Raw genomic sequence first — 25,288 nt, 5'->3', positions numbered from 1 at the left:
TCCAGTTCGTTGGTGGTGCCGCAGCTTTGGTAGAAGGTAGACGCTCGATGCCCGCTTTTCCACACTTTCTGTCCTGTCCAGCAGATTTCCTGCAGCGCTACGACATCGAAGTTGCGGGGATGTAATTCATCGTAGATTATCCTGTCGCAACCTGCGAAGCCTAGCGACTTGCAGTTCCATGTTCCAAGCTTCCAATCGTGATCCTTTATTCGTCGCCTAGGTCGTTGCCGATTGTATCGAGTCGTATTATCTTCTATGTCGTTCGTAATAGTTGTTTTTAAAGGCGGCTTATTGGGCCTGCGCAAACCTCCTGTCTTGTCGGAGGGCCGTCGTGTCAGGGCTGTTTAGCGTCCCACCTAACACCAGGACTTGGGCTTGTGCGCTTTGAGCGGCACACGGTCGCTTTGGCGGAGCTTACTTGCGGATACATGCAGCTTTTTATAGAGGTTTAACAGGGCCCACTGTCAAACCCCACCACATCCTAGGCAGGCGCCACAACTCGCAGATGGCATGGGGAGGAATCGTCAAGCCCTTGGACATAGTCCCTGCTGCCCCTGCTGCTGCGATACTGAAGATGGCCTTACTGTTGAGGTCGAAAAACCGTTTTTGTCAACGGTACAAACAAGTGCTGGAGTTAAATGGAATTGTACGAACTCGTTAAATTTTGACTTACCGACCGTACAAAACAGAACCATAAACCTGGATTTCGCGAATGCTTTGCGTTCTATGCAAAATACGTTCAATTATAATTATTAGCATTCTGATATAAAATGACTTAAGAATATGTGTTTGTTGTTGATTTCAGCATGTCATATTCAGGGGGCCGTAGGCCATTTGGTTAATCGTAATGTGGTTCGCGATCCCGAAAACGTTCGGAACGACTGGTTTATCCTGAGGATAAATGCCAGTTATATAATATTTAATTTCTGATATTTGAGGCATTAATTTGAATATCATATTTCAATTTGTTTCCCGAATAAACTCAAAATTCTGTTTTCAATTCCATACGCCATTCCTGATTATCGCATCAACTAATAAAACCAACATTTAATTTTCCCTTTCCAGCGAAACTACGATGGTATCCACTCGTCAGATGACCGGTGCCACGACGGAGGAATGTACTCTCTACCTGTTTCGCTCCTCATCAGCCGCCATCACTAGCAGCAGCAGCAACAACTCCAGCCAGCCTTCCGCGACGAACAGATCCTCCACACAAAGCCACAACAATGGCATCAGTGTCACAAATGCCACCGCCGCCACCAGTAGTAGCAGCGGCTTGGCAGTGGTACCGGTGGCGCTCAGTTCACACCAGCACAGTACGCCACCGGATGATAGTCTGAACCTGCTGGATCTACCCGTCGAAATTCTCGGTCACATATTCTCCTACGTGGGCTACAAGAAAGTGTCCCAGATGCGAGTGGTAAGTGGATGGCGATTTGTTTGGAATACAGTTGCTTTTATGGTCAGGTCCGTAGAGAAGTTTCGAAGAAAGGGTGAAGAGAGGTCGATGAGTGTGTATGTCAGTTCTCGTCGGTCATGAATATCATTGATTTTAATTATTATGCAAATCGGCAGCATCAATTCTCGCACACTGATGAGCACTTCTCCGGGCCCGATCCAGAAACTTTGATGCAATTCGAGCGATATCGTTAGCTATTGGAAAATATGTGCATAGTGGTTCGAATGGGAAACTTATATGTTGTAATAGGTGTTGCTTCTAGTTTTGGTCATTTGGAATAAGAATGCAAAATCACAGATTGAAGTTTTTTTTTGCAATTTGATTAAAAAAAATTAAATTACATAAAAATAGTAATCCTCTAGACAGACAGCCACAATATGATATAAAATCCCATTTGTAACCACTATGCATCGACTGGCCGTGATGAGGACGTTAACGACAACGAGCAATCTGCGCGCACCAGCGCAGCGAACGTTATTATCAAGCGTAGCGATGAAAAAGTTTATTAGATTAAGTCAATCTGATAAACGAAATATGACGTGCAAATGATTGGAGAAAAATGGGAAAATCATTTCGAATAAAGTTTCATTTCCGCTTGAAACTGTCATCTGGGCTGTCCCTCGTGACGTCGTCCTGTCACCACCCCGATTGCCACCCCCACGATGCATTTCCCTATCCGTCGTAGTCGTCGTCGTCCCATGGTGGCGGTGGTGGAACACTATATAGACGGCTGATGCTGGATTCGACAGAAATAAGAGAGAGAATATATCGGTGTGCCATCGGAGTCACCAATCATGGCCTCTCGTCGATGAAAGTTTTGCAGCCGTCATAGCAGCGTGGTAGATTGTGGCAGTATGGGGTTGTAATGGAAAAAAAAGTTAAGCATTCGATGTCGAATTAAGAGAACGAAATGATTTTCCCATTTCCTAGCTCTGATCGGATCGTTACTTCGTTGAGTGTTGCGGACCCCGTTAAATTGCAGATGGGTATTGGTTTTTCAGTTTTTATTGCATGTCATTTACTTTATTTTCTCATTACAATGTAATACCAACAAGCTATTGATGGAATTCTCCAAGGAAATCGCGTTGGCGTTGATACCAAACAAAAGAATCATTATCTAGCAACTCCAAGATATGAAACATAAAACTTTAGTGATTGATAACACAAAACTTGAGCGCGAACGATATCTCATATTCAGATGCTTCGCTGAACTTCAAACACACAAAATTCTGAAAACAATTTTCCAAAATCCCATTTCTTGTACAAAAATAGTACCAATACCGCAACCGCAATCCTACCGCAATAGGACTTCTGCATGGAAAATGTAAATCCGATCGTGCGCGCAATCAAATTACAAATACCCGTTCGATTACAAATTCAAATTGGCATACAATGCGGGTGCGAGTAGCAGCAGCAAAACCACCATCATCGCAGACGTCCAGCCAATTCTGCAGAATCCAATCGCTTCTTCGCATCGGAATGGTTGGTTGTTGGTCCATTCGAATCGAGTGGCGGTGCTGCTCGTGTTGTCGTGAGCTTTTTTTTTCTGCGATTTCCAAACGTGCTATACCAACCAACATAGAACGTTTGGATCGGTTCGGAGGCGCGCGCGCGCGTACAAGCTGTCTAATTTATGTCTATCATTAATTTCAACGGCAATATCACGTTCGGAGCGCGGTGCCCGGTAACAACCGGTAGTAAGATAAGATGAATAAATCGTGTTCCATTGCTCAAAGCTATATTACATTCCTAAATTGACTTTGCGCGGGCCTTCGCTTCGCGGAACCTTGCAGATCCAGTATTCGGGTCACTCTTCGGACCATGCCGATTTGAAGTTATGATCCCGGTCGGTTTTGGTTTAGAGCAGTTTTCAATTTTCTCGAAATCGGTGCAATATTATGTTGGGATGGTGGGGTTATGGTGAATTTATTATGTGTGTCATTTCAGACTTCATATATGTACCGTATTTGAACAACGAAAATGACAGAACTACAAAGGGGTTACAAAGCAGCATACCGGGTGGAATGATTCAATGCCGCTACTAACTCCGTTACCGACTGTATTGCTGAAATTTTAATAAGCTACACCTTATAAAATACATTGTTAAAAATGTCAGAACATACAAAATAACTTCACATGTAAATTGTGAATTACTGATTTGACCTACGCACTTCAATCGAAAAACGAAACACTTATTACCTAAGCAATTTTTCTGGTTTTTTCCGTCCCTTGTACGATTTCTTTCATGCATATGATTTTTTTTATTTATATGGTGCGTAAGATAACGCCCCTTCCCCCACAAATGCTTACGTAATATGTGTACGAAAATGTTCCTGTAGTCGGTGTTGTTCCAGAAGTCACTGAGTCAAATTCGGTCAGTTATGGTTTCTTGAGTGTAACGAAATAAATAATTCTAATTCCTGGCCACTATTGCCAGGCATTATGTATTAGAGAAGAAGGATCGTTCAGAAGGCCTGAAGATGGAAAACCGGTTGATTACGGATGTTGCCCGTGATGTTAGCTGCCAAAAATAGAACCGATCCGGTCAAGGCAATACACCCCTGGAAATTGAAACGTGCCTTGTCAGTAAACATGCATAAAAAAAAAAAACCATTAATCGAAAATTTAGGTCATTTTAGGATGGGATGCCAAATATGTCCTCGATGTAATCGCTAGAAACCGAGATTTTGATCCTCAAACATGACCATTTTGTATTGAAATCAGCGAATGCGTTATAATTATTTCCGGGGGTGTATGGGTATCAAACTTCATGAATTTCAAATGACATCATTTTTAAAATTTATTTTAAAAGTTCTACACATTTATAAATAAAATTAAAAATTTTAATAGCATAGCATAACATAGATGGTGTTGCAGAGATTAACATATCCACAGTCATTATAAATTCTGCCACAATCTACAATTAGGTGGACCAGATTTGCTCCACACACCTGGCCACGTCGACAAGTTTTTTATGTTATGATTGTCTGTTGATGCACTCGGAACCGAAACAGCTTCCACAGACGAAAGAGATAATAAAGTGGCGAGTACATACAGTTTTAATAAATTAAAATTCAAATAATACAATAAATATGACAAAGTTTTTTAAAACTATCATTTATTTGGAAGGCTCATTTGCCATATGATTATAGATAACAAATTTATAAGTAGGGGAGGATGTTTGGTTGTGGACCTGGGCACCCTTTTGTGTTTAGTCCATAACTTTGGCCCTGGTTGATCTTATGTCGACATTTGCATAGCAATCGAAAGCTAAACTTATAACCTTACTACTAGCAAAGAAATAATATGATTTCATCGATTTAGAAAAAAATATTGATAATTTAGAAAATTTGACATTTTTGGACATTTTCCTTTCGTGGTTCGGTTGTGGGCACCCTTGAAAACTTAGCTAAAAATAAAGAAGCATGAATAAAAACCACCCAGATTTAAAGACAAGGAATAGTTTATTCATTCTAAAAGCCAGGAGACGCTAAAAAAAAAAGTGATGATGCCTCCCTGCATTAAGGAGGATGTTGAAAAAAATCACATAAGAAAGGTCTAAAATAGCACTTTATGGGTTTTAATTTATGTAAATGGGTTTTAATTTTTCATTGATTTACGTTTTATTGGTATGCATCACAGTCAGAAAAAATCCTGATTAATCACCCTAGCGGCAATAGTGCCTTTCTCGTTCATTTCAAAAAAAATATATTTTGGCCATAAATTTTGATCCCATAGTCCGATCTGACCAATTTTCAATGGGAAACAATGGGAAAGCATTCCCCGTCGAATGCAACTTGTTGCAAGCAAATCGGTCAACGTTTTTTTTCCAAAAAGTGTGTGTATAATGACTAGACATGCCCAAAGAACAAAAATATTAAATAAACTCATTATTTCGAACAATTATGTCAAACTAATTATAAAAACTGCCTTAAAACGTTATTAAAATAAGTTAAGGGACAAGTAAAACGATATTGAATGATTTATCAATAAAATGAGGGTGCCCACAACCGAATTTCGCAGCCTTTTTGGAACGAGAAGAAAAAAAAATTTGCGCTAAAATTTTGATGGCAATCGACATTGGGCCTTAAAATAGATTAAATTTACTGTGTAAATACGCATTAGAACTCACTTTTTAATTTATGACACTTTGAAAAAGCCAAAAAACTTTCGTGTTGTTTTTCTTGTACGAAAAATTTATTTGTTTCTAGTTCAAAGTAGAGATGCCCATCCGGTTTGATATTGAGCACAAAACATCGTGCTATTATAGCAAACAAATGACGGTTGTCAGAATGACAGCATCTCTTATCTGTCAAAAGATACATAGGGGTGCCCATAACCGAACGGTGCCCACAACCGAACCTCCTCCCCTATGTTATCAAGATAAATCAATAATGAAAATATAATACAGTCAAACCTCGATAATCTGCAATTTAATTGTCAACTATTCATGAGAATATCGCGTTATTAAAAATGTATTCAAAATTTTAATTAACCAAAACGTCTTCAGGTCGATTTTAGAAAACAAAATAGTGATTTGAGCGTCAAAGGGTATCAGAGGAATAAATTATTTCGTTTCATTTGAGAAATGTCATTACGGTTAGACCGTGTTTGCTGATTTACATGTTATTGTCGACGGCAGCATGATACATCATTTCTAGCCGGTGGCGTTACGCCATTTGCAGTCGGAAACGGCGCGCTGACGTGGATCAGCAGTCAGCACGAACTTATTTTATACCTTCATTAAAAATGTTCTGTCAATATCTCTACTAGTCTTTAAGAAGGGGTTTAACATTTTAGAAAGATTGTTTTGATAACAAATGTCTTGAGTCATTTAGGGTAATGGTAGCAATAGTGGAAATAAAAGTGAAACCGCAAAGATCAATTATCTTAAAAATCGATGCTTTGTGCAATTCTTTTAATTTTTTGACGGGAATTCATTCAAGAAATCTTCAAAAAATTCCCTTCGAAACACTTTCAGACATTCTCTTAAAAATTACTTCAGGACTCTAATAAAATTCTTCAGGAATTCCAGGAAAATTCCTCCAGGAATTATCCTAAAACTTTTTCAATAATTTTCCTGAAATTTTCTCCTGGAACTCATCAGGCTATCCTATCTGATGAATCCTAAAATTATTTTAAAATAATTTAAATACCTGCGAGATTGCTTCGGAAATTGTTCCAGTAATTACTCCGGATATTCTCCCAGGATTTTTTTAAATATTCGTCCCACAATTTCTTTGGTTATTCTTCCAAGATTTTTTCCGGTAACTCCCCAGAATTCCTCTTGAAATTCTCCGCAGTAATAATCCGGCAATTCCCTAAAATATTTCTTTAAACATTCCCCTGGAGTTTCTCCGAATGTTCCACCTACAATTTTTTCGGGAAATCACAAGAAATTTGGGTAGAAGTTATCCCGGAAATTCCTTCGGAAATTCGGTTTCCATCCGGAAATTTCTCAAAATTCCTACGGAAATACTCATTGTAATTCCTACGGCAATTCTACTCGGAATTCTACGAAAATTCACATAGGAATACCTACCGAAATTACTCTCGGAATTCGTATGGAGGAAATCCTTGGGAAATTCCATTTCACCCGGAATTCATCCGGATTCATCTTTCAAAAATCCTGCGGAAAATCTTCTCGGAATTTCTACGGAAATTCACCTCGGAGTTCGAACCCCTCGGAATTCCTATGGAAATCTCTCTTTAGAATTTTTCTGGAAATCACATTCACATTCCCAAAGCTCCTCTAAGCATTTCCCCAGGAATTCGTCCGGAAACTTCCCACAGTGTTTGTCCAGAATTCCTCCCGAATTTTTCCCCAGAAGTCCTTTGGAAATTCCCCTTGGAGTTGCTCCGGAAGTTCTCCCTGGAAATCTTCCGGAAATTCCTCTAGAACAGTGGTTCTCAACCTGGGGTACATGTACCCCTGAGGGTACCTCGGACGAAATTGCGCAATGGCGGACGTATTACAATTCTAATTAAAAAAAAATATTGCTATAGTTATAATAATTGTATAAATTTATATTCCGAGACTTTGAATTAAACATAATATGCAGTAAATTAAAACATATCGAACCATATCCACCACAGCCAACACAGGCAGTGTATGAAGGGCTGTGGGACAAAAGATTAAAAAAATCTTCAAAAACAATCCACTTAAGGACTGTTCAGTTTATTGAGAGGACACTTTTACATGACGATATAAAACAGACAGATTGGCCAATTATGATAGAATTTGCTTTATCGTATATTATAATTTGCTTTATCGTATATTATAATACACTGTCAATCAACTGTAATTTTTGAAAAGAGGTAAAACAGTTTATATCCAGCAAAATGGCGCCTATTGTCAAAGCTTCTCGAATTTCGCGTAAACATAAGTTTCTCAACATATTGTTTTATAAGCTAAATAAACAATCATAATAAAAAAATGAAAATTTGGATGTAAACAAAATCATTAAGAAGATCAGAAAGAAACACACTGTCAATGATTTGTCGATATCCAGAAACATGAGAGCCTGTGGCAGCCCGAAAACGGAATATAAACGGTTTTAGCTGTTGAAAATCCAACAAATTGAGATTGATAAGAAAATTATTTTGAGCTTTTTAGTGGAATGTTTTCACCTGTCATAAGACGAGTTTTAAACAATCCCATTGAATTCCACCACTTAAGTGGTGGAATTCAATGGGATTGTTTAAAACTCGTCTTATGACAGGGGAAATTGAGATTGTTATGAATATCTCAAATTTCTGAGTTAGAATTGTTTCGTTGATAATTAGATTTCATGTCTAGAAGGTCAGATAATATATTCAACGAAACAAAACAGATTTTTAAAAAGATTGATGGTTCAAAAAACATCGACAATACAGCGTGTCCTCTTTATAAACTGAACAGTCCTTAATCGAAACAAAATTATGAAATATGTTAAGAATATACTTCTTAACTAAAATATTTAATTTGAAGGTTCAGAAGCCTTGAGGCATAGAGTAGAGTGGGGCAAGAGTACGCACTTAGTTTTCAATCGATCATGTGGCCCTTATCAAGCAAGCTTCTGCATATCAAATCAGTGTCGATGATTCATATACTCTTCCTTTATGTTACCCAGTGGAAAAAATATTGAAATTATTGAGATTCGTTATAGTAGAACTCTTATTGCAAGACAAGTGAAAAACGCACTCTTACCCCACCGGTGGGGTAAAAGTGCGTATCGGGTGGGGTAAGAGTACGCATTTATCCAATCATGTGCTTTAAGTAAATATTAACATAAATAAGAGTTAATAACATTTAATTGATGTTTAATGAGCATGTATTAGGGAATGTCTAAAGATTACGTAACTCTTGAAGGGGGAGGGGGTTCTAAAAATGTGCACTTTCATATGAAAAACCGTTGCTTTTTATCTTTTTATCTATCTATCTATCTATCTATCTATCTATCTATCTATCTATCTATCTATATAAGGTACCCCGGGGCAAGTGAAAATACGGGGTAAGTGGGTACTATGGCTGCCGATTAATCGGTGAACGTTTTTAATGATAACAATGTTCTAGAAAGATGAAGCAGAACTATCAACGAATTCACCTGACACAAAAATATTTGGAATCAAAAACATTTACGGCACCATACTAATGGTATTGTTCAATCATGACTTTGAACTACCGGCAAAATCTATTACTTTTATTTTAATTCAATGGATTTACAACAAAATAGTCATTTATAAATTCATCATTGATTAGGGAAGTGAATATTTTGAGCAATTAAATAATTGTGTGACATCGAAAACGATTTAAAAGTTTTGATTAAAGCCAAAATCGGCAATTTCCATTTGCCCTTGAGTTTAAACATACATGGGGCAAGTGGGACATATTTGAACAACATTTTCGATATAGCTATTTAACCTATTTTTAGATTGTTGTCTAGTGAAACATAATTACGACACTCATATATCATATGGATTTGAATCAAATGCAACTGATATCGTTGATTCCGTTGTTAAGAAGTAGTGTACAGTTGATTTACCAAATGTGTATGTGTACTTTCTGAAAATTAGGAAAACGCAATGACTATACGAATTTTTCCGTTTACAGTGCAAATAATCTATTTATTCTACAACAGATCAACAGGTTTTGTCTTGTGTTTTGTTATTTTTGAACTTCGCATCAGATTCACAGATTTTTACTTAAATAAAGTGCTTAAGACATAAATTGACCATATCGTTCTATTACATATTTAAAACACTGCGCATCGCCTGAATGAAAACGTTGCTTTTGAAGTTCTAATTTATGTACTAATTTGTGTTCCAAACAGAGAAACATTCATTCGAAAAGTGAACAAAGATTTGTTCATACTTTCCATCTAACACATTTGTTAAGAAAGTAAGCTATTAGAAGCCAGGCAACAGTCAGTTAAACCACGTTAAACAGTGAACCGGGTGTTGTCTTGTTTTTATATCTGCTAACATTGTTATCCCTTTTTGCAAAAACAAAAGTCTGACAAGCAATAAACCTCCATCCATGATATGAAATACTATAACTCAGAAATTACATGAACATTATATCTACATTCTTATAATTAGTTTCGTTCGACAGTATAAAGCAGAATAGGTCCCACTTGCCCCGTTTGAAGGGGTAAGTGGGTCCCACAGGTGAATTTATTTCTGTCACTACCAATATTTTTTATAACTGAATAAATGGCTTACAACAAGTCCACACTTCAACAACGGAAGCATATGATGAAGTATCCGTGGTTAATGTCCTGAAATACCATGTTTTCTAAGAATGCGTTAACATTTTTTCTGAACTAGCGTTTTTTTAGGTCCCACTTGCCCCGGGGTACCTTATATAAAACTCAATGTTTGTATGTTTGTATGTATGTTCCAGCATAACTTCTGAACCCATTGACCGATTTCAACCAAATTTGGAACACACATTCTTTATCTTAAGGAGACGACGATAGGGGGGTTAGGTATGCTCTTTGGAAAAGGGGGAGGGTGTGGGGGGAGGAGTATTGCTAAGTTTTTGATCAACTCAGTGTACCTTTTGAACCCCTTGGACGATTTCAACCAAATTTGGAACACACATTCTTTATCTTTAGGAGTTGACGATAGGGGGGTTTGAGATGCTCTTTGGAAAAGGGGGAGGGTGTGGGGGGAGGAGTATTGCTAAGTTATTGATCAACTCAGTGCACCTTTTGAACCCCTTGGCCGATTTCAACCAAATTTGGAACACACATTCTTTATCTTGAGGAGACGACGATAGGGGGGTTAGGTATGCTCTTTGGAAAAGGGGGAGGGTGTGGGGGGAGGGGTATTGATAAGTTTTTGATCAACTCAGTGTACCTTTTGAACCCCTTGGACGATTTCAATCAAATTTGGAACACACATTCTTTATCTTTATCGAATTATTCTTTATCTTTAGGAGTTGACGATAGGGGTTTGAGATGCTCTTTGGAAAAGGGGAGGGTGTGGGGAGGAGTATTGCTAAGTTATTGTTCGACTCAGTGCACTTTTTGAACCCCTTGGCCGATTCCAACCAAATTTGGAACACACATTCTTTATCTTGAGGAGACGACGATAGGGGGTTAGGTATGCTCTTTGGAAAAGGGGGAGGGTGTGGGGGGAGGAGTATTGCTAAGTTTTGATCAACTCAGTGTACCTTTTGAACTCCTTGGACGATTTCAACCACATTTGAAACACACATTCTTTATCTTTAGGAGTTGACGATAGGGGGGTTTGAGATGCTCTCTGGGAAAGGGGGAGGGTGTGGGGGGAGTATTGCTAAGTTTTTGATCAACTCAGTGCACCTTTTGAGCCCCTTGGCCGATTTCAACCAAATTTGGAACACACATTCTTTATCTTGAGGAGACGACGATAGGGGGTTAGGTATGCTCTTTGGAAAAGGGGGAGGGTGTGGGGGGAGGGGTATTGATAAGTTTTTGATCAACTCAGTGTACCTTTTGAACCCCTTGGACGATTTCAATCAAATTTGGAACACGCATTCTTTATCTTTAGGAGTTGACGATAGGGGGGTTTGAGATGCTCTTTGGAAAAGGGGGAGGGTGTGGGGGGAGGAGTATTGCTAAGTTTTTGATTAACTCAGTGTACCTTTTGAACCCCTTGGACGATTTCAACCAAATTTGGAACACATATTCTTTATCTTTAGGAGTTGACGATAGGGGGGTTAGGTATGCTCTTTGGAAAAGGGGGAGGGTGTGGGGGGAGGAGTATTGCTAAGTTTTTGATCAACTCAGTGTACCTTTTGAACCCCTTGGCCGATTTCAACCAAATTTGGAACACACATTCTTTATCTTGAGGAGACGACGATAGGGTGGTTGGGAATGCTGTTTGGAAAAGGAGGAGGGTGTGGGGGAGGGGTATTGCTTAATTATTGATTAACTCAGTGTATCTTCTGAACCATTTCTCGCTTAACTTTTCAAAATGACCTAAGTAACATTTTTTCATGAATTAATTTGAATAGCGCAAACAACAGAACAACATGAAACCTATTGGTTGCTGTATTCAAATTAATTCATGAAAAAAATGTTACTTAGGTCCTTTTGAAAAGTTAAGCGAGATTAACCGATTTAATACAAATTTGGAACACACATTCTTTATCTTAAGAAGACGACGATAGAGGGTTAAGCATGTTCTTTGGAAAGCGGGAAGGGTGTGAGGGGAGGGGTATTACTTAGATATCGATCAACTCAGTGTAACTTCTGAACCCATTGGCCGTTTTCAACCAAATTTGGAACACACATTCTTCATATTAAGAAGACGACGATAGTGTGGTTGGGAATGTTCTTCGAAAAAGGGGGGGTATGGGGGAGGGGTTTTGTTCAGCAATCGATCAACTCAATGTAAGTCTTGAACCCAATGACCGATTTGAACCAAATTTGTATCAAATATTGTATTTCCTAAGGAAACAATTTTAGTGGATGGGTAGGTCATTTTAAAAGGGGAGGGGGAGGTGTGATATAGGAGTATTGTTTAGTTATAGATCAATTCAGTATAACTTCTTGGCCCATTTACCGATGTCCACCCAATTTGATATCCATATTCTCTGTGTAAGGAAGACTATATCAGACTGGATAGGAGTGTTATAGCTGAATGAGAGAGAGTATATTTATTAAACAAACAGTTAAGTATACCTTTTTACCGCAGATGACAATTCAAGCCAAATTTGTAAACACGTATTCTCTACCCAAAGGAAACTATTATAGAGTGACTGGGAGAAACTTTTGGAATGCGGAAGGTTATTGGGGTTGGGTATTGTTTAGAAAACAACTTAATTTAAAATCCCTCTTATTTAGTTCGAGGTTTCGAGGTTTCTGACATTGTACAATGCTTCGAAAACAAATTTCCCGAATTCCTCAAAAATAGCAAATCCTCAACAATAACATTTCCCCAAAAATGACTTCAACGAAGTTGATATTTCCCAAAAATGATTCTTACCGATACACATATCCCAGAATATGACATTTCCCTGAAAATGATATATCCCTGAATGAAGCAGGACATCAACATAACACTATTTGGCATAAGGTCATTCGACGTGAAGGGTATTTGGGATAATTTTGAACAGCATCAGAATAATCTTTCATAGAAAGCATGCATTTGCAGGGTATACAGCAATGATAATTGTTACCCTTCATCGGAATCATGGTTTGCCCAGTGAAAAGCAATGATTAATGTGTTTTGTTCTGGACGGTGGATGTATGATTGCTTCTTAAAAAGTAGGCATTTGCCCCGGAATAAGGCAATGGTGAGTGTGATCCCTTCTTTGAAAATGGGCGTTTGCCCGGAATAAAGCATCGATGGATGTTTTTCCTTCTTTAGCAATTGACGTTTGCCCGGAATAAGGCTATTCAAACCAACAGCCCCTTTTTCAGTCAATGCTTCCAAAAGCCTTCTTCTAATCAAATGATGAAGTATCAATAAGTTAACACAATTACTCTGTTGACCAATTGGTTTTATCTTTTTTTATTGTGAAAAAAAAATTGAAAACCAAACTGGCAATTCCGAGCAAGGCCGGGTACATAAAGCTAGTAAATATAAAAAAACTACAAAGGTAAAAATATATATCAGGTCGCGTGGCGTATACAAAGGCATTTTCCTTAAAGAAAGTCCACCAATTACGTAACGTAAAATTTGGCTATTTCATCACCCCTCCCCCCTATCTTACACTATCTGAATGAATCATCTAAAAATTATATGGATCACACATCTCACACATCGTCACACATCTCACAACCCCTCCCAGCTAAACGTTGCGTAATTTATGAATGTTTCTTTTGATTAAATGAAATTATCATTTAGATGAAATTGTGTTTTCGTACTATGTTTAGGTGTACAACAAGTCCTAATACAATTTCATTATTTCGCTTCAGTGCTTTGTTCGCTAAGTCCTTTCTAACACCGAATTACTTCAACTAATCCTAAAAACTTGTAATAATTTCAAATTCTATCCCTTTTTTCTTAGTTGTGGATCTTTACGCTTTGGAAGAAGTCTAATTTCGGCCGGAGATACGGGTTTGCCATCATAACTTGAAGATTCATATGCGTATTCTTGCCCCACCTGTTACTGCGTACTTTTACCCCACAGTCCCAAAAATCATTCATGTAATTGTTTTGACTTCTTGGAAAACCAACCAGATTGGTGTTCTGAACCATAAAGTACTTCATACAATAGGTTATCGAAATGGTATAATGTTCACCTGATTGAACGTATATATGGTAATGAAATACTAGTTGCGGAAATCCAATTATTTTTAGCAAAATGACCAAAAAGTTATCTAACTCCATATCTCCCTTGTTGTTTATTCAAATCGTTAACAATTACACATGATAATAGTTGGCCCGACTACCTGTCAAACTGATGCAGTGCTGCTAGTTAATCTTTTTTTATTACTTCAAAAAATCGAAAACGTACTCTTACCCCACGCGCACTCTTGCCCCACTCTACTCTAAGGCTTTTTTTTCCAAAAAAAACTCTTGGTAGGGGTGCTGGGGGTAAATTGGACACCCTAAGAACTGCTGCTGTTTATCAAGTGGCTATCAAGAAATTGCATTGTTCAATGCAGGTGTGTCGAAGCTTATCTTATTGGTTAACATAGCCTGTTGTGAAAAAAAATTGAAAAAATATTTAAATATGTTATTTTGAACATTTAAAATTAGTCCAAAATATTTCAATTTTGTTTTGGGCGGGGTAAAATGGTCAGGCGGTGGGGTAAAGTGAACAATATTGTAAATAAAGCAAATAAGATGATCAAAACATTTTAAACCAAATACATATTCTTAATAATATTCAAAATCTTAGCTGACAGGTATAAAACCTTCGTTATATCACAGACAAGCAGACGTACCGGGCTTATTCAAAATGATGGGGCGAGATTTTTTTTCAATATTCAATTGACAATTGCTCTGTGAAATATTACCAGGTTGCTTTGATTTTGGCTCGGCAGGAAATTCATATAGTTTTGAAAAACGGGTTGAACATCATGCTCTGGCCTCAGGAGAAATTCCGGATTATTTGAGGGAATGTCAAAAATGCTAGACTTTGTGCGCCTATATTATTAAAATGGATGAAATGTTGGCCCTTGTTATACTCTTTTACTGAAACTAGAGTTTTTACTGAGTTGATTGATATATGGATATCACAGATCGGATGACAAACATCTGAGATATGGATGTTTCCATGAACGAGGTGTGTTGTATGGAAATATTCGCTCAGGAATGTCGAAATTGTACGAAAATGTGTGTGTGGAGCGTAAACGACCAGATCCCCCTTTTTTTACCTCCTGATTGATGATCGAACTGTCAACCGAACCGATTAAGGTTGAAATTTGAGCTAGTTTATCTCCATTTCTTTGTCAGAACATTGCTCACTTTACCCCCAGGCAACATGACCAATTTACCCCCATAGCTACATGTTTTTCAAATAACACCTAAACTAAGAAAAAAGTTAAAAAAATATCTTCCATCAACCAGTTCCGCTTCATAACAAGCAAAATGAACGATCTGAACGATATTTTGGTTTAGAACTACTAACTCAGAGTTTTTATCGCTTAAATGCAACAGTGCCAAAATTACATCAAACTACTATTTTGCGAGAGCGCGCAGAATTTTGCTAAAATCCAGCTGTTAAATAGATATTTCATGGTTTGAAATAGCTCGGAGAGCATGAAATGCTTAATTTATGATGTAGCATGGAAAATAATACGAGAAATCCATAAACATGAGATAAACAAACCTTTACCCCACCTGTTCACTTTACCCCCGCTACCCCTATCCTGCTTCTACGCGGTTCAAAAGCAACAAGCAAGAAGCTTCTTGCGAGGGACTCAGAATTCTTCTTTCAGTCAGCCCCCTTTCAGGTGGTTCGGAAGCCTCTATTAGAAAGGGTAGGAAGCACCTTTTCAGGAGACTCGGAAGCCCCCTTTTTAAGAGAGTTGGAAGCTCCTTTTCAAAGGACGGAAGCCCCCTCTCAAGAGGCTCAGAAGCCCAATTTCAAAAGACTCGGAAGCCACCTTTCAAGTGGCTCGGAAACTTCCTTCAAAGGGGGGCCGAATTCTACCTTCGAGAAGCTTGGAAGCCTATTTTTAAAAGCATCGCCATTTCAAGAGGCTGGAAATTCCCCTTTATTTAGGCTTGAAAGCCTCCTTTTAAGATGCCCCCTTTTAGACAGGCTCCGAATTCTTTCAGCCAATCCCCACAAGGGGTTCGGAAGCCCACTTTCAAAAGACTCGGAAACCCCCTTTCAAGTGGTTCGGAAACTTCCTTTCGAGGGGCTCGGATTTCTTCCTTGAAAGCCTAAGGCTCAGCAACGTCATTTTAAGATGTTCAATGCCTTCTTTCAAGAGACCGAATTTTTCTTTCAGTCGACCCTTTGAAGTGGTTCGGAAGCCTCTTTTCAGAAGCCCCCTTTGAAAACGTATAGGAAGGCCTCATTTAAGAGGTTCAGATGCCTTTTTTTAAGAGGTCACAATCCCCCTTTTCCAGATGGGTTGAAGCCCTCTTTCAAAAGACCCGGAAGCACCTTTTAAAGAGGCTCGGAAGCCCACTTTCAAGTGGATCGGAAACCCAATCGAGGGGCTCGGTTTTCTTCGTCCAAGAAGCTTGGACGAGCTTCAGCAACGGCTGAAAACCAACTTTCGAAGGGGCTCGGAATTCTTCAAGTAGTTCGAAAGCCTCTTTTTGAAAGGGTCGGAAGCCTTCTTACAAGAGGCTCAGAAGCTTACTTTCAAGAGGCTCGCAAACCCCCTTTCAGCCCCTCCGGGGCTCGAAAACTTCCTTTGGAGGAACTCGGAATTCTTCCTTCGAGAAACTTAGGAGACTACTTTAAAAAGGCCCAAAAATGTCATATCAAGATTCCCAAAGCCTCATTTTAAAGACCCTTTTTCATGAGGCTTGAAAGCTCCCTTTTAAGGGGCTCAGAATCCTCCATTCGAGGGGCTCGGAGTTCTTTTAGCCAAAAGAGTCGGAAGCCCAGTTTCAAGATGCTCGGAAGCCCCCTTTCAAGTGGCTCGGAATTCTTCCTTTAAGAAGTCACGGGTCAACAACGTTATTTCAGGATCCTTAAAGCCTCCTTTCAAGAGGCTCGAATCCCTTCCATGTGGCTTCCCGAGCAGAAGCCATGAACAGAATAACAAAACATGATATGGACTTGATTGATATAAGAGATAAAAGAACAGGCAACAATATCAAAAATTTGCACCGAAATATCATTTAAATATCAATATATGCTATGGATAAGAACAAACTAATGGCACATGATATTGATCACTTATTACAAATAGCATAACTTGATCTTCTGATGATATTTTAGTGCAAAATTTTGATATTATCGTCTGATCTTTTATCTCTTATATCAATCATGTCCATATCTCATTTTGCTATCTTATCAACATTTGATATTATTGAGCTATTTTCGTCTACTCGGGTTGGAAGCCTCTTTTTGAAAGCCTCGGAAATTCCCTTTTGAGGGACTCGGAATAATTCTTTCAAAAGGCTTGGAAGCCTACTTTCAAAAGGTTCAGAAACGTCATTTCAAGATGCTCAAAAGTCTTTTTTCAATAGGTTCAAAAGCACTCTTCCAAGATAATCTTATGAGTTATGCTTATTGAAATAGGGGGTACCTCAATGAATACAAAAACAAGAAGGGGTATCTCCCAAGAAAAAGGTTGAGAACCGCTGCTCTATATGATCTATTAAACCAAACTCAATATGCCTTAAGCAGCCGTTTTTTTCCTGGTGATCCAAGAATTCCCTAGACTCCTCAGCCGCGGTTTCATCCCAATTATGTCCTTCGAGTAATTTTCTTTCACTTTCGTCTCAAATCCAGACATATAAGATGAAGTAAGATCTCCAAATCGTCCTGGAGTTTGAATCAAATGGTCTACCGAATCAACCAAGGCTTTCATGATGTCCCCAGCCGGTATCAACCCAATTATGTCCTCCGAGTATTTGTCTTTCACTTCTGTCTTAAATCCAGGCATATGATTTGTCCTAAGCTCTCCAAATTGCAATTAAGTTTTAATCAAATGGTCTGCCGAATCAACCAAGGCTTGCATGATGTCCCCAGCAATATTTTCTTCTTTGTATACTTGATACAGCTCATGATTCATGCGACTGCGCCATACACCATTTTCTAGTTTCCCTCCGAGCATTGTACTCAGCACTTTTTGCTCGAAAACCCCGAAAGATCTCCGGTCCGCCTCTTTTAATGTCCCTACTTCATGTCCATGAAGGGCAACTGGTAGATTCAGAGTTTTGTATAGAGCGAATTTCGTTTCCGTCTGCATGTTGCGGGACCTAAGCTGGTTACGTAATCCGTAAAAGGTCCTATTCGCAGCAGCCATACGTTTTTTCACTTCACGGGAAACGTCATTGTTACATGTCACAAGCGTTCCGAAATAAACAAATTCTTCAACAACTTCAAACACATTCCCATCAAGCACTACCTCTGCACCAACACCACTAGGTCTTCCCCTATCTCTACCTGCCACCATGTACTTTGGCTTGGTAGAGTTAATGGTTAAGCCTATCCTCGCCGTCTCCCTCTTCAGTGGGACAAAAGCCTCCACTACTGCTCTGCTATGGATTCCAATAAGGTCGATGTCGTCCGCAAAACCCAGGAGCATATGCGTGTGTGTGATGAACTGCACGCCAGATCTCTTAATAGCGCCTTTGAGTGCAATGTTGAACAATAAATTCGAAAGTGCATCACCCTGCTTCAATCCGTCTAAGGTCAGAAACGAGATCGACACTTCGTCTGCAATCCGTATACTTGATTTCGAGCCATCCAGCGTTGCAGGAATAAGTCTAATCAGTTTTGCCGGAAAACCATATTCGGACATTATCTGCCACAGCTCATTTCTCTTCACTGAATCGTACGCTGCTTTGAAATCAATGAACAGATGGTGAGTCTACAAGTTGTTCGTTGATCGGCCCTCACGAAAATCTGCTTGGTCTTCGCAAACGAAGGACTCCTCAAGCGGTCTCAGTCTGTAACATGGTACGTGACAGGATTTTGTACGCCGAGTTCAGAAGGGTGTTCCCTCTGTAATTGGCACACTCTAGCCCGTGCCTTTTCTTATAGATTGGGTATATGAGGCCATCCAACCAGTCGGCAGGCAGTACTTCATCCTCCCATATTTTCTGGATAATGTGGTGGATTGGTTGATGCAGCTGCTCACTTCCGTGTTTGAGAGGGTTGACCGGGATCTCGTCCTTCCCAGCAGCTTTACTGTTTTCCAGCTCGTTTAGAGCCTTCTTAACCTCGTCCAGCGTTGGTGGTTCCACAGCTTGACCGTCGCCGACTATGTCTATCATGCTCCTTAATGCACCTTCATTTTCTCTGTTCAACAAATCTTCGAAGTGCTCCTTCCACCTGGCTGCCACCATAGTCTTGTCTGTCAGCCAATTCCCCTCTCGGTCATTGCACATGGCCGGCACTGGCGCAGTCTTATGCCGCGCGCCATTGACAGTTGCGTAAAGCCTCCGCATATCGTTTCTTTCCATGTTCTCCTGCGCTTCAGCTATCACACTCTCTTCGTGTTGCCTTTTTTCTGCGGTGGATTCGTTTCCAACTGATAATGATTTTTGAAATATGGATGGAATACTGATTGTTGGACTACATTCGAGAAAATGAACTACTCAAACTACACTAGCTGTATCTGCTTATCGTTGCCACTCTAGAATTAATCAATAAAATGTACATAGATAAGCAATTCAATGATGGTATCCTTGTTGAATCGCTGAAAATCAATCAGATCGGTCGGTACCTCCACCACTAAAGGTGGATTGATCTTGGTTTTTATATTTTCTCATTTATCATTCGGGAAAATACGAGTGTTGCCTTTGTGGTTTTCATCCACTTGCAGCAAAATTCCAATCGATTTGGTTGCAGCAATTGAAATGGGATTTAATTTGATTGTAATGTAATGTACCATCTGTGTGTTGCTAGGAGGTAGAAAGAAGCTCTACTTGGGCTGGGACATCACGTCCGTTGCCATCACCTCAGGCGCAGTCTAGCCAAATCATTTTATTTTTTTATTTTTTGTGCATCGCTGAAAGTATACAGAGACTAAACATTTCCTGATAAGCAAATAATTAGGTTGAAATGCGGAGAAGTAATAAACATTGAACACCGGAATTGGGGTGCCTAGAGAGATCTTCTCCCTTGGATGGTGTGTTTTTTCACAATATATCTTGATTTCAGTTCTTTAACTCGATTTTATTTTATTATTTCATTCTACTATTTATTGCATTTTATAACGTAAACAAAAAGTTCTCAAAGTACGGCATATATAGTCACCTTGCACCATTATTTTATATTCAGCCAAATTATTCCAAAACTTAACTAACGGAAGCCATTCAAATAATAACCGAATTCTAGACCAACATTTGAAAAGGGCGTAACAGCCAAAATTTATTCCTTCTGATTCTTCGTCCACATATAGAGCTTTATATGTAGACGAAGGATCAGGAGGAATAAATTTTGGCTGTTACGCCCTTTTCAAATGTTGGTCTAGAATTAATAGGACTCAGCAGTTCGCGTGCAAGGTAAATATGTTTCAAAACTTCGACCTGCCACTCGGTCCGAGTTGCCTGATGCGAACCTGTTCTGTGCACGAACCGATATGGCACGCGGCACCCCGGACCGGTCTAATGTAGCGAAGCGAGGTGCTAGACAAAAACACACTTGAAGCGCGCACAAACTGATTTCGTTAAAACATTTATTTATGTTTGTGCATTTTGTTGTTTCAGAAAACTTTTCTCTAAGTAGTTTGGAAATAGTTATCCTTTTCGTCGGCCCTCGGTGCGGGGGTAAGCGACTGGCGACAGAGGATAGAACTGTATATACGACGCGTTTTCTTTGGCTCATCGTCATTGCTTGCGCTCCTACACGGTTTGGTCGTCGTCGTCATTGTCGAGAAGGGCAGCACAATTTACCATGAAAGTCAGCACACGATCCAAACGAACGAACAAACTTACTCTAGATGTGTTCTGACTGGGCCTGGGATAGTGAGAGGCAGTGAGTACGGGATAGGCCATCGGCCATAATAATAGTTGGGACGCCGCCGCCGCCGTCGTCGTTGTCGTACATACATAGTGAAAGAGCGCTCGTGCCGTTGTGCAACCGCGCGAGAGCACCATTGCAACCAGCCAGCGCTGCTTTTATAAACTCACTCACTGACACTGTGCACGCCGGTCTGGCTCACTAGTAGTGTACTTCAATGGGTTCTTTCGCCTTCGATTCCAGCGTTGCGCCCCCACACAGCACTATGGGACGCAACTCGAAATTCACCTCTAATAGCTTCGATATTTATTATTTTTTTCCAAGTCAAATTGGTATCTTGAGTCTTTATTTAATTAACTTAGCAGATCCCTTTTTATTAAATAATTAGTAAATGTGTTTGAGAAGTGTATGAAAATGGCAAGTTGAAGCATTTCTAATTTGATCCATTGTGCTTATATGTCGCGAACAACAAAAAATGCTGACTGCGCGATTCCACTATTATAGTACACAAAGACCGAGATGTGCACTACACCGCAGCGCTCTGATGCAGTTAGGCTTTGAATAGAGCAAAGTGGCCATTCTGGATGGGGATGAGGCACGGAGGGCACCCGCGGAAAAGAAGGGCGTAGCTGGGAAAGCGAACGATTTTTTCCAACGACTTTGCCTTTCATCAGGAACAACAACGCGATTCACTACTGACTGCCACACCACCACCCACCGATGGCCGCGTCTGTCGACCGGTACCCAGTAACAACGTCCGCCGTAGTCCGATGCCAGAATCGATGCTATCAAAAAGAGCTAGTTTATTTGTTTTTCTCTCGCAAAGCTGAACCCCGTTGGATCGTCGTTTGTTGGTCGTGACAAGGGGGAAAGGATCCAAACGGGAGATTGGTAGAAGTAAAAAGAAACAATTTGTGCATATGCATTGTGGAACGACGAGATTCATTCTCGAGGAAAGAAGTCCAGATAGCAATTATATTGCAGCCCAGTAAGCTTTCAGTTAGAGTTTCCATCCCGGGACATCCCCGGACAAAAAATCCCGGGATTTAGGAAAATTCGGGATTTCCCGATTCCCGGGATATTATTTTTTAAATCCCGAAAATCCCGGGATACCCGGGACAAGAAATACTGTTTCATTTCCGGTTCGCAAACAATGTAATTTTTCTTCTTACAAAAGTTATTTGTTTTGAACGCGAAACCCATCTTAGGTAATAAACTCATATCATATTTTTATACCTTCCATCAGACATGATTTTTTTCCTAGTTCGTTTATTTGGGAGGCTCAGGCATGTATACGGAGCCAAGGTTCTTTGTGATGCACAATCGATATCATTTTATTATTAAATTAGTAAGAGAGGAACAGACATGAAAATATCGAAGATAGTTAATAGAACACCTTCATAAACAATATTAGATTCCCCTATACCACTCAATGGAGGGCTATTACTTTTTCCAGCAGCTACAGCTTACTATTAATTAAAGACAAGTATCTACAGTACAAGATCAGCTACATCTATTTGGCGCCTGCTTCCTTCCCATCTCCCGTCTACAGCGAGGTTGTGTACACTAGCTGATATTCGCCTTGCTAATCTCCTCGCGCTGCCCAACATTGAGTCAGTCTTCCTGAGCTTCTTGCATCCAAAACAATTCTTGATCCAATTCATGTCCTTCCAATCGACGTTCGTACAACAAACTTTCCAGCACATGCGCAAGTACAAGTGGTCCAACCCCGATGCTTCTTACAGAGTCTTAGTTTTCCATAGTAAATAATCTGAGAATATTTTAATGTCTTAACTGTTTAATTTAGTATGATTAACCAAATTTATATTTTGAAGATGCAAAACACCCAGTTAAACGATTATTTTATGACCAACAGTGAGGACAAAATTCCTCAGCCTAATCGAATCATACTGAATAGGGGACGAGGTTAGTTCACCAATTCATTGAGAGTATTTTTACTCGGTGCAGGTACTCTATGCCTAGAATGCAGTAATGCAGGTCGCTGCATCAAATATTGTTTTAGAGCTAGGATCCCAACGATAAGAAGGATTGACAAAGAAAAAGTCATCATGCATCGGCGGTAGAAGCGTACATATATTGATGTACATCTGTCTGGATAGTTCTTATCAGAACACCTATGCATATTCAAAACAATGCAAACAGTCAAGCCGACTTCAACCACCAGCCAACTCTTCTTCTCGGACTCAGCGAACCCTTCTTCTCATATATTCCAAAAGGGTACTCTTCCTTCCGAGAAAAACGTGAATATTATTTGCTTCTTGAAGTAGTTTTTTTTTTAAAGAATCGATTCAAATTAGAATTGAAATGAGTTCCAATTTGAACTCTGTATTATCTGGCCTTTCTAAAATATGAACTTTACCCCTGAATATTGAATAAAATCGTTTTTAAATCAAAAAAATAAGTTTTTTAAGGAAACATCTAAAAATCCCGGGATCCCGGGATTTCCCGGGATATACGAACAAGTTTATCCCGAATCCCGGGACAACGAAAATGGCCGGGAAATGGAAACTCTACTTTCAGTCTATTTCTCCCCCCTCTGGCAGTCACTGTAATGCGATGTTACCCACAAAACAATCATTCAGTACGTGTAATGCAGCATCATTGCGCAGTAAATGCAGTCAGTTTGATGTTTTTCATCACTACTGGACTGAGTGGGATGTTGGGAAATTAAAATAATTGCACACAGAAATGAACTTTTTGATAGTAACAGGGCGGGAGAGCTCGATAGATAAAACCGACTGGTTGATTGGTAAATTACAATAAACGAGTCTATTTCGTTTAAAAGTTTACGGGTACGTTTGTTACTGCTAAACATAAGATATTCTCCGATTTTCCAGATTACCGTTTAATGGCTACTCCTACTTAACTTAAAAACTATTGCCCAGATAATTTGACTTTTTGTCTCAAAAAGATCAGAATCAGTGTATAGGTCCACCAACTTTTGATCGATTCGTCGCACTCTTATCGTGTATCTAACCCTGAAATATTCAGCATCTTTTTCTGAAAATTTTCCTTCGTCTAGACAGCGTTGTAGGCAACTCCTGAACATATCCGGATCAGCAAGTATCGCTTGTTTGAGGACAAGGTTGGGGATCCCATTTGGAACCGGTGCCATGTCCATTTTCAAGTTTTCTTTTGCGGCAACGAAACAAATCGTCCAATATTCTGGCCATCATCTCCGAGGCTTCCTCTTGAGGTGCGGTTTTAATTGTAACCATCACTATCTTTGCTTGATTTCGTAGTTCAGTAGCGACTGGTGTACTTCAGTCTGGCTCGCAATCGTGTCGTTCCACCAGTGACGGCCACCCCTATGATGTATTTCCTTGGTATGCACACGTAAGACGTTCTTGTCAGTATGGCGGTCATTCCCGTTCCACTTAGCATGGTTACCTTCCAGCACAAGACCTCTGCAAGTAGCGTGGGATCAAGTCCGTCTTGCGGTTCCACGAATGCTATAATCAATACATAAGCTCATGATGGTCGCTAGACGTATAACCCTCTTCAACACTCCATCCTTGTTCGGTTGTCCATCCTTTACTGCAAATTGTCACGTCTGTTGATCCTCTGATCGTCGATGCTTGGCCATCGTTAAGAGAAGATAAAAACACATTCAACCTCGTTAGCGCTTCTAAGAAGATTTCACACTTGGCGTTTGTGAAACGGCTGTCCCAGTGAACCGCCCAAGAGTTGAATGCACCAGTTAAGCCGGTTCACCATTGACTTTTGCTATAACGAAGCCTACGTCATCAGTAGATGATGTTATTACATGGATATATCACCCGCACGTCCAGGTGGACGCTGTTTTGAACTTATCCGCAATTCACCTGCCGTTGCCAGCAGGTATGTGGTACGAGTCAGACAGCAGGGATGTGGTACGAGTCAGACAGCAAGGCAACATTAGTTCTATTCTCAGTGACCGACTGTTGTAGCAGGATTTGAGCTGTCTCGCAGTGCTGCTTGCATGTCCAGGTTTGTCTAAAGGCCGAACACCGCGGTATAGTTTGGTAGGTGTGAACTTTGTGTCCCTCAGCTTCGTATCTCCGGAATAGCTACCTACGGTCCGGTCTTTATCACGCAAATGACTCATGGTCGTAACTGGAACACTTGAAACAGACCTGAAGTGGTTGGTGTATGCTTACTAGGTATACTGACCACCCTACCTCCAGCTTGACCTTATCCAGCATCTTCTTGGCATTCACAAAAGGGACTCGACTGGAGGCAGGGTTGAAATATGTCAAAGCCAATGCAGTGAAAAACGTGGATCTCAGCATATTATCCAGTCAATC

At 39.8% G+C, this 25,288-nt stretch overlaps 1 protein-coding gene across 1 annotated transcript in view; it reads left to right on the top strand.

Annotated features, from left to right (window-relative positions):
- Positions 1–25,288, top strand: part of LOC134224922 (uncharacterized) — a 356,688-nt gene that overhangs the window by 136,710 nt on the left and 194,690 nt on the right. Inside the window, exon 3 of the mRNA XM_062704579.1 lies at positions 1,066–1,420. Coding sequence (XP_062560563.1) covers positions 1,076–1,420 — 345 coding nt within the window. The 5' untranslated portion in view covers positions 1,066–1,075. The remainder of the gene's footprint in view (positions 1–1,065; positions 1,421–25,288) is intronic.

Source organism: Armigeres subalbatus, chromosome 3 (assembly GCF_024139115.2).
Source record: "Armigeres subalbatus isolate Guangzhou_Male chromosome 3, GZ_Asu_2, whole genome shotgun sequence".
NCBI classification, from domain to species: Eukaryota; Metazoa; Arthropoda; class Insecta; order Diptera; family Culicidae; genus Armigeres; species Armigeres subalbatus.
Note: the sequence above shows the minus strand (reverse complement) of the source record. Positions and strands in the feature narration are given on the sequence as shown.